We start from the raw sequence: 8,278 nt of genomic DNA, 5'->3' as shown, positions 1-8,278 counted from the left end.
GTTTGTTTTAATGGTTATGTAGCAAAAAATAAAATAAAAAATACTAAACCTTAGAAAGGCTAAGAATGGCTGTTTTGGGCTTCCATATTGGGTTGCTTTCCCTCCATCATCTTGTGTGTTTGTTTTAACTGCTGAGAAAATAATAGCTTATTTTGAGTAGCTTCGTAGAGTTTTTGAAAGAAAAAAAAATAATTCCTCATTTACAAAAATTTCCAAACATGTGAGAATCCTTTGATCTTGAGTTCTTCATTTGTATGTGTATGCATACTGTTGCACTCTTTTATGAGCTCTGTTATTATTGGATCTTGTGGGAAAGCTGAGATTAAGCCACATATTTACTGGGTGGTAATATGGATTGGAAGCATATTCCTTGAAAAGGAATATTGCATAGAGTTGGTTTCTTGCTAGATAGGAGCATAGAGCTTATTTATTGCTAAATAGGACTGGGAATGCAGGGAAGTTCTTAATGTCCTACTAAATTACATTGTGATTTGTTTTTATTTTTTTTGTTTGGAGAAAAATTTTAGCAGTATCCCGATTCTGGAGCAACTTCTGTTGATAGCTAAATAAATGAACTGAAGGACCATTATATATGTTTGTAGCCTCTAATTTCTGACTAGATTTCTTGTATATTGTCAAATTTTATTATGAAATAAAAGTATGAAACCCATTTCTGTCATATCCTCTAATCTTTTGTTGCTGATGCAGTTAGCCCTTGAAGATATTAGATAACAGACATCCATATTTATTATTGCATCTAATTTTAAAATGACTGCACGGATTGGTAGTTTGATTTAGGATTCGTGAAGAAACGGCGTCAAGCATTCAAGCTTATTTCGAAAGTGTTTAGAGGCTTTGGTTTATGTACTTCGATCTCGTTGATTAGGGAGAAAAAAAAAATATGAAATAGGATTCATTATTCAATTTCTTGCTTCATTTACTCATTTGGTTTGTCTAGTTTATTTTCTTGCTTTGATTGTTTTTTATAGGCATGTTATTTTCTTTCAACTCATCTATTTTAAAACAAATATTCAACATTTTTACTCTTTTTATTTAGTTAAAATTACTAACCACCACAATCACTACTTTTTAAAGAACCACAACTTTGAAATTGCCTTTAGGGAATACGTTGGTAGAAATTTGGTTTGGCATGAAAGCTTGTGTTTTGGGTATTTTCTCTGTAATTATCATAATGTTGAGAATTCAATTATAGATATGACTATAATGAAAGCTTGGTTCAGCATAGGCTTTTCTGCTTGTGTTTTGGGTATTTGTCAATGAAGCCTGTAATTTATTTCCCTCGAGTTTTACATATCCAGTTTCTTCCAATGTTTTGCCTAAGGCTAGAGCATGGCTAGGTCATAGATCCTAAATGATAAATAATTACTTATTTTGATTTAACTTATTTTCGAGACATAATTATTTTGTTATTGTTAGCTGTGTGAGACAACCTTTGAAGAATAATGACATACATACATAAATATATGTAATTTAAAATTTAGTAGCCGCAAAACGGTGACTGCATGTCAAAAATATGGTCTCACACGGGCCACGACATATGAACATGCAAACTGCCCACATGCAAATAAGCCAAAGAAAGCAAACACCTTCATTCTCCACTTTCATAAGTAAAAGAAATTATCAGAGGTGAGGTGCTTGGAGCAATCTTTTACTATACTTTTACTAATTCGAATGTAATATGTTTCGAAATATATACTAACACAATTGTAGAAAAAGTGGGATCACAGAGATAGTGGCAAGTACGAGTGAGGATCATTGATGTTGAGTCCATTTTTGTACAATTAGTATGCATTCTATGTTCAAAATATGTTTTAATATATCTACGTTAGTTTATTAGGGATGTCAATAAACAAAGAAATAATATTCCACCCATAGAGCTATGCACAAACAATCCAAGACCATTCAAGAAAAACCTCAATCGAAAGACACTGTCACTAAGGAAATAGTTACCACTAGTCCATTGCCAATGCAAGATCACGGTCAAGGATAGCTGCTTTCATCAATTCCTCTCAAGAATCACTCAGAAGCATTATCAAAATCCAAAACCTGGAGTTTATTTGTAAATGTCCAAGGTTTTATTAGAAGTTTTTTTTTTTTTTTTTTTATAGACAGCAGTGCATTTTTTGATAGGGGTATTTTTTTTTTTAGGGTAGTGATTATACTAGAGTGCCTTTCAGTTTGATGATAATATGGATGATTGTTTAAATCAACCAAACTTCTTTCCAACTCGCACCAAAAATCCTTTGTGCTCTTTTCGAAGTTTCAATTCATTGATCAAAGTTTCTAGTTCTTTAACCTTAATGTAATCATTAAATGACCACTTGAATTCTTCTTCTTCTTCTTTTTTTTGAGAAAAAACATATAAGAAGATTTACTGTTTCATTCAAATTATCCGTAAAATCTTTCTCTAATTTCCCCCCTTCAAAGTTATTTCTTCCTCTTTTTGAAATTGTATTTATCTATTCATTTGAATTATCTTTTTCTTCTATCCTTCCGTTCCTTCTTTTATTCGTTCTTTTATTCTTATTATCATCATCATTGTTAGGGTTAATATTTTTTTCTTTTAAAATAAAAGACTTGGATACTCTTAATTCAAGGAATTTTACATTAAAAATTGGCAGTTGAGAAAGGATTTAAATTGGGGAATTGAGACATGGAACGTTTTTATTAAATTTTTTTCATTTTAACTTTACTGAGGTTAATTTTGATATATTATTGGTATAAAAATTTTACACTATGAATTAATGAAAAAAGTACTTAAAGTTTGAAATTTAAATAAGTATTACAAAATTCAACAATTTTTAATAATATGATAATCTATGATAATTTAATACTATAAAAAATTAATTTACATTATTAGCATATTTTAATTAAATTTTTAGTTTATAAATAAAATTGATCACTAACCTAGCATACTCTTTTTAATATACTTTTTTATTATTATAAAATTTCTTAAATAAGAAATGAAAATCACCATTTACTAGAATATTCATATGAATTTTATCTAATATTAAAGGGTGAATTGAAAAAATATATGAAAGACTATCTGGTTATTAAATTTTGTAACAAATGGGTAGAGGGACTAAATTATTAGACATTTGATATTTGAGGGATTAAAATAACAGAATGTATCCTTGAGAAATTAAATTGTAATAAATGCATTTCTGAGGAGAGAAAAAAATCTTTCGTATTTTCCATATCAAATGATTATTTAAAAAGTAATTCAAGAAAAATAAATAAGATATCAAATTGTAAAAGGATTTATAAGTTTTTTTTTTCCAACAAAAATTATCAGTAATAAGAGACCTAGCTTTCAATAGTAAAATCTGGACGAATCTACCTAACATTTTTATGGATCGAGCTTGTATGATACTCACGATTTTAACTTCTATGTGAACACCAAATGGAACATTTATACAAAGCTATATCTTTCTATGATTTTACTATTCGATCTTTTTCAATGGCCATAGTAATGCATAATATGTGAAGAATTATTGTTATGGAAATGATGGATATATCATGAACGAAAAGAAGCAAACATTTTCATCAACATTAAATTATCTTTCTATGGGAAAAAAAGGAAAAAGTCATACAAATCTTCTAAAGAAACATCAGTTCTACCAAGTAAACGCAGAATTATTAAATTATTAATTAGTATACAACGCTTTGCAATTTATGAACCACGACCTGAGGCCATAGATTCGTGTCTTCAGAAACATGAGCAGTGAAGGGATTACAATTAATATATAAAATATACGTTCATGTTAACCATATCATAAACAGAAACACGATAGGGAAAGATCATCATGATACATCTAAATTTTGCTAGGTTATAGTGATAATTGCTTCACATTCATCTACACATACATACATATATATATTTATATATATATGTTGTTATTTTTGTATGATCAGCTAGGAATTGGCAGACCCACCTCCCTTGATTGAAAGAGGAGAACCACAGAAAGAGCTGTTATCAGTAATTTTGGAATTTATGAACACAACAATCACTGTTATGTCATCATGGAAGTGTCTCCTCATCCCTTGTTCAATCTTTTGGAGGTCAGCAAGTCTCATTTCACTCTTCTTAGCAGCTTCTCTTAGTGCTGCTTTCACAAGTCGCCTAGCAATTCCCTGAACATGAATGAAATGCATGCCATCCATACAATTCAGAAAGGAAAAGACTCGTACCAAAGAGAAGAATGCTTGCAACACACTCTTTTAACATACTTTTTATGATTGGTCCATTCTCTAAAAAGTGATCAATTGGCGAGGTGAGTGTTCTGGCTTTTTAAAATAATTTTAAAAATAAATAAATCAATTACAATGAGTGTATTGAAGAGTCTGTTTAAAAGAGAGTGTTTTTAGCATTTCTCAAAAAAAGGATAAACTTGAATGGATAGAAAGAGTGTATTGAAAAGAGTATGATGCTAAAGAAAACAAACAAACTTGAATGGACAGAAAGAGTTAATGGAACCTTACATTAGGTGGGTTATTGCTGACTATGTTAACAGCCTCTTGGTTGCTAAGATGCTCCCATAAACCATCAGAAGCAAATATGAGAAATTGATCATCGGGGTGGAGTTTGTGCAATGATGTTGATGGCTCAGAGCTAAGAATTGGCTTGAAGAATGTTTCTGGTAGTCTAAACTTCATTGGTAGAGGCTCCCTGTTAAATTCTGCTTTCTTCAGATATGCATCACCTATGGATCGTGAAACCTGCCAAGCCAAGTTCTATCGACATCAAATTCTAATAAATAAATAAAATGGTTATAAGTTATCAGCAGTTAAATATGTCTGTTCTTGCTTATGCTATGGTCTTGTGCCAAGGCAAGAATAATTCATTAGTCTTCTATCTTTACAAATAATATAAAGCAATTTGTTTAAACACTAGATTACTATTTCCTTGTTTTCTTAGAAGAATTTGAACCTTGAATTTAAAATCTTCCTTAGTGACAAAAAAGAAATATAGATCTACCAAACTTCAACCTGTATGAGGCCTTTCACACGCCAAACGTTCTGTCTCATAACCACGATTTGTGAATCAAAAGGGTGCTTTGACCGAAGTTCATCTCTCACTCCTTCTTGGTTAACATTGTGTTCTTTAGATAATTGTATAGCTTCTATTTCCCTTGTTGCTCTCTCCAATCTTCCTAACACCACTCGGGAGTCTCCAGAATTTGCAATATAGATCATGCCATCGCAAATTACCCCCACCAAACAACAAGTACCAGTGGATGCAATCTGTGGCTTAATCAGCCACTGTTTCTTCACAAGAGACAGAAAACCCTCTTCAGTTGCTGAATATGCCCTTTTGATAACATTTTCTGACACACCTTGATGTTCAGCTGCAAGCTCTGGATCACACAGAAAATGGATTCAGTAAGTAACAAACTGAAATTAAGGGTGGCCAAGTGCATGAGGCTCACATATATGTAGCAAGTTTTTGTTTTGGTTGAAGGGTAACTAGGACTTGTGCTATTAATGTTTTTAAGGATATCTTGTTTTTGATGAGTTTGAAGGACGTGATCTTAGACAAATAGCTGTCAGGGTCATTATGAAAGTGGCTTGGCTTGCTTAGTCTTCAATTCATTTGAAAATCTGCATAGAGCAACGTCTAGGGAAGCAATAATCCAAATGAATTTTAATCTAGAAGTCATAATAAAAAAAGAGAGCATACTTTTGAGATTGCAGAAAAGATTGTCACTGACAAACTGTGAGGCCTCGCTTCCACCATGGCCATCATATACACCTATAAAGGTTCCTTGAGGACCCAAGTGGTTGGAACTCAAGGGTCCAGATTCAAGTTCACTTCGATCCTCTAATGAACTATTGGCCTGAACCACAGCCATTGAGAATTCCCCATAAAGATGGCTCCCTAAGTCCTTGTACCATAGCAATCCATCAACTCTCCCGCTTCCATCTCCTTCGTCACCATCTGCAATTGGTTTCCAACAGGATCTAACCATATTTTGGTACCCCTTTATGTTACAAAAGCTTATGCTTCACATCAACAGCACAAATGATCCAAAAATTGAACAAATATCAAGTTTTTCTTGATTTTGGCTCTAGCACAAGACCTCAGTTCCTGAATTTATATATATATATATATATATACCCTGCAGAAGCAGACACCATTGGATAAGAACAAATTTTACATAAAAGCCAAAAGGGTATGGGCTGAACTAACTGAGAAATGTACCTTGGAAAGTGAAACCAAATAGTTTTCATGCAAGTACAAAGAATATGAAGGCGTGCTAGTACTCTATACCTTGAATCTGAGTTGAATACGTTTGGAGCTCAGAAGTTTGCCATATTTGAGAAACAGATTTAGCTGTAAAAGCACATAAAGATTCAATATGGCAGAGTTGGTCTATGATCTCAGTGACCAAAGAGAGCAATGGATAAGAGAAGGGTTTGGAGCTTTATGGCAGAGGATCTTAAAAATAGTGTCAGACGAGATCTAAGATCAGAAAGGTGAAGAGAGATTTAAACAACATAGTCTGACATTGTTGTTGTTGTCCTTTTATTTGTCCCTTATGATTAATGTTTATGTGGCCAAGTGGGTTTCTAAACTTCTTCTATTTCATGGCTGAGATTGTGAGTTCCATCACCTTTTTAAGCTATAATCCTCAGTTTTTAGACAACTAAGTTCGCATAACACTCCCACTTTCCAATCTTTTGGGTTAACGTTAACATCATCCTTTTTCCTCTGGTTTAACTTTCGTGATAATCAAAAACTTTACTTCATTTAGTGTTCATGACCGACAAGGTTTTATGGTCCCCTTAGCTCTTCCCATGCACTTCATCTTACAACTGTAATTTCTTCTAATCAAGATTATTCTAATATAAACTGTTAGATATTTTTTTCCTTTTATTTTTTTTTAATCTGTGAAAGATTTATACATGTTTGAATTTTAAGAAAAACATAGAATTATCAGTACAAGTGCGTGTTTGAATTCGCATTAAAATATTCTTAATTTACATTTATTTTTACGTTTTAGTTAAACTTTAAAAAAATATATTAAAAAAAGTTTATAACATATTTAGGTAAAGTAATGGTTCTTCACACTATTCTTTGAATTTGTACGCGGAATTGTCTGTTATGTTATGGTCAAACATATCTTTAGGTCAACAATACATTATTCACGTTTGTTACCTGACAAATATAACTAGAAAAGGAAAAAGTAACAGACTTTAAGATCAATGTAACGCATTTCATAACATCACATTCATTATTCCAATTACTATATAATTGCTCATTTTTAACCTTTGAATTTTATTAACTTCATCTCTTAAAACTAAAAATAAGTAAATAATAATAATAAAATTTAAAAAAATATTTATTATATTTTTATAATTAATAATTTTTTTATAAAAAAAATTATTTATAAATATAAACTCAGTTTTAAAAACTGAGGTTAACAAAACTCTTAATCTTTTTTTTCTTTTACTATGCCGCATTACACTTAATTCTACATTTTTTTTTTGTTTTCACTAATTTTGGAAAGGAAAACTTGAAATAATATTTTGAAGCATAATTAGACATCAAAAACATTGTCTTAATTTTAAATATTACAACTTTATTGTCATGAATCGTTAATTTTGTTATGTGATTATTATATTACTTCGACAATTCCCTTCAATGAGTAGACAAGTTAGAAGGATTTTTTTAATGGAAATTTATGCGATTGGCATTAAAACGATGCAAACTAACTTCAAAGGGCCAAAAAATATCCACAGGAATTGTTCAAGTGTTATGCTTGATCTTCTTTAAAATAAGTTCTTCATTTTGAACCTTGTGTGTGAAAAAAAAAAATTCTGAAATTACCAATCTTCACACATTGTAGATGTTCCAAGATTGAGTAATTATTGTTTTTTGTGGCTCTTGTGGAGTATGTCTGACTAGACCAAAAAAAAATTAACTTCAAAGGACAATCAAAATTGACAAACCAATTATTTTAATGCATGGATTTGTTAAAACATTTATAATTAAAGTTTTCATGAAAAGTATTTGATCTGATGTATACAGTGTATTAGTACGAATGGAGTAATTTAAAAGATTATAAGGGAAAAAACATTTGATGATATATATCATCTATAATCAATCACTCCTTTAATATATTTATCTAATGATTTATACTTTTGAAATTTTGTTTAATATAAGGTATAATTATATGTTGTTATTTTTAGGTTTGATTTATCTTATTTGAACTGAAATTAAATAAGATCTGATAAAACTCTCTTTATCCCACTT

At 30.8% G+C, this 8,278-nt stretch overlaps 1 protein-coding gene across 3 annotated transcripts; it reads right to left on the bottom strand.

Annotated features, from left to right (window-relative positions):
* Window positions 1-3,763: 3,763 nt before the first annotated feature.
* Window positions 3,764-6,498, bottom strand: LOC113872752 (probable protein phosphatase 2C 38). 3 transcript variants are annotated; one of them, XM_027510551.1, is made up of 5 exons: window positions 6,224-6,498; window positions 5,702-6,140; window positions 5,011-5,378; window positions 4,504-4,740; window positions 3,764-4,155 (listed from the first exon to the last, which is right to left on the bottom strand). In XM_027510551.1, exons 2-5 carry the CDS (start codon window positions 5,988-5,990, stop codon window positions 3,937-3,939), a joined length of 1,113 nt encoding a protein of 370 aa, XP_027366352.1. In that variant the 5' UTR covers window positions 5,991-6,140; window positions 6,224-6,498; the 3' UTR covers window positions 3,764-3,936. The 3 variants fall into 3 exon arrangements, with proteins under 3 accessions (XP_027366352.1, XP_027366353.1, XP_027366354.1); XM_027510552.1 differs by having other exon boundaries at window positions 6,293-6,498; XM_027510553.1 differs by having other exon boundaries at window positions 3,989-4,155; window positions 4,499-4,740.
* Between the last annotated feature and the right edge of the window lie 1,780 nt (window positions 6,499-8,278).

The sequence above is a fragment of the Abrus precatorius genome, unplaced genomic scaffold (genome assembly GCF_003935025.1).
Source record: "Abrus precatorius isolate BTA unplaced genomic scaffold, Abrus_2018 Scaffold7, whole genome shotgun sequence".
Classification (NCBI taxonomy): domain Eukaryota; kingdom Viridiplantae; phylum Streptophyta; class Magnoliopsida; order Fabales; family Fabaceae; genus Abrus; species Abrus precatorius.
The sequence above is the reverse complement of the archived record's forward strand: the minus strand, read 5'-3'. Positions and strand labels throughout refer to the sequence as shown.

Excerpts from the sequence above, each read along its gene's own strand:
- LOC113872752 (XM_027510551.1), bottom strand. The coding sequence starts at position 5,990 with ATGGTTAGATCCTGTTGGAAACCAATTGCAGATGGTGACGAAGGAGAT. Across the intron at positions 4,741-5,010 it reads GTGTGAAAGGCCTCATACAG|GTTTCACGATCCATAGGTGA; the intron begins GTTGAAGTTTGG and ends TTGGCTTGGCAG. Across the intron at positions 4,156-4,503 it reads TCAGCAATAACCCACCTAAT|GGAATTGCTAGGCGACTTGT; the intron begins GTAAGGTTCCAT and ends ATTCATGTTCAG.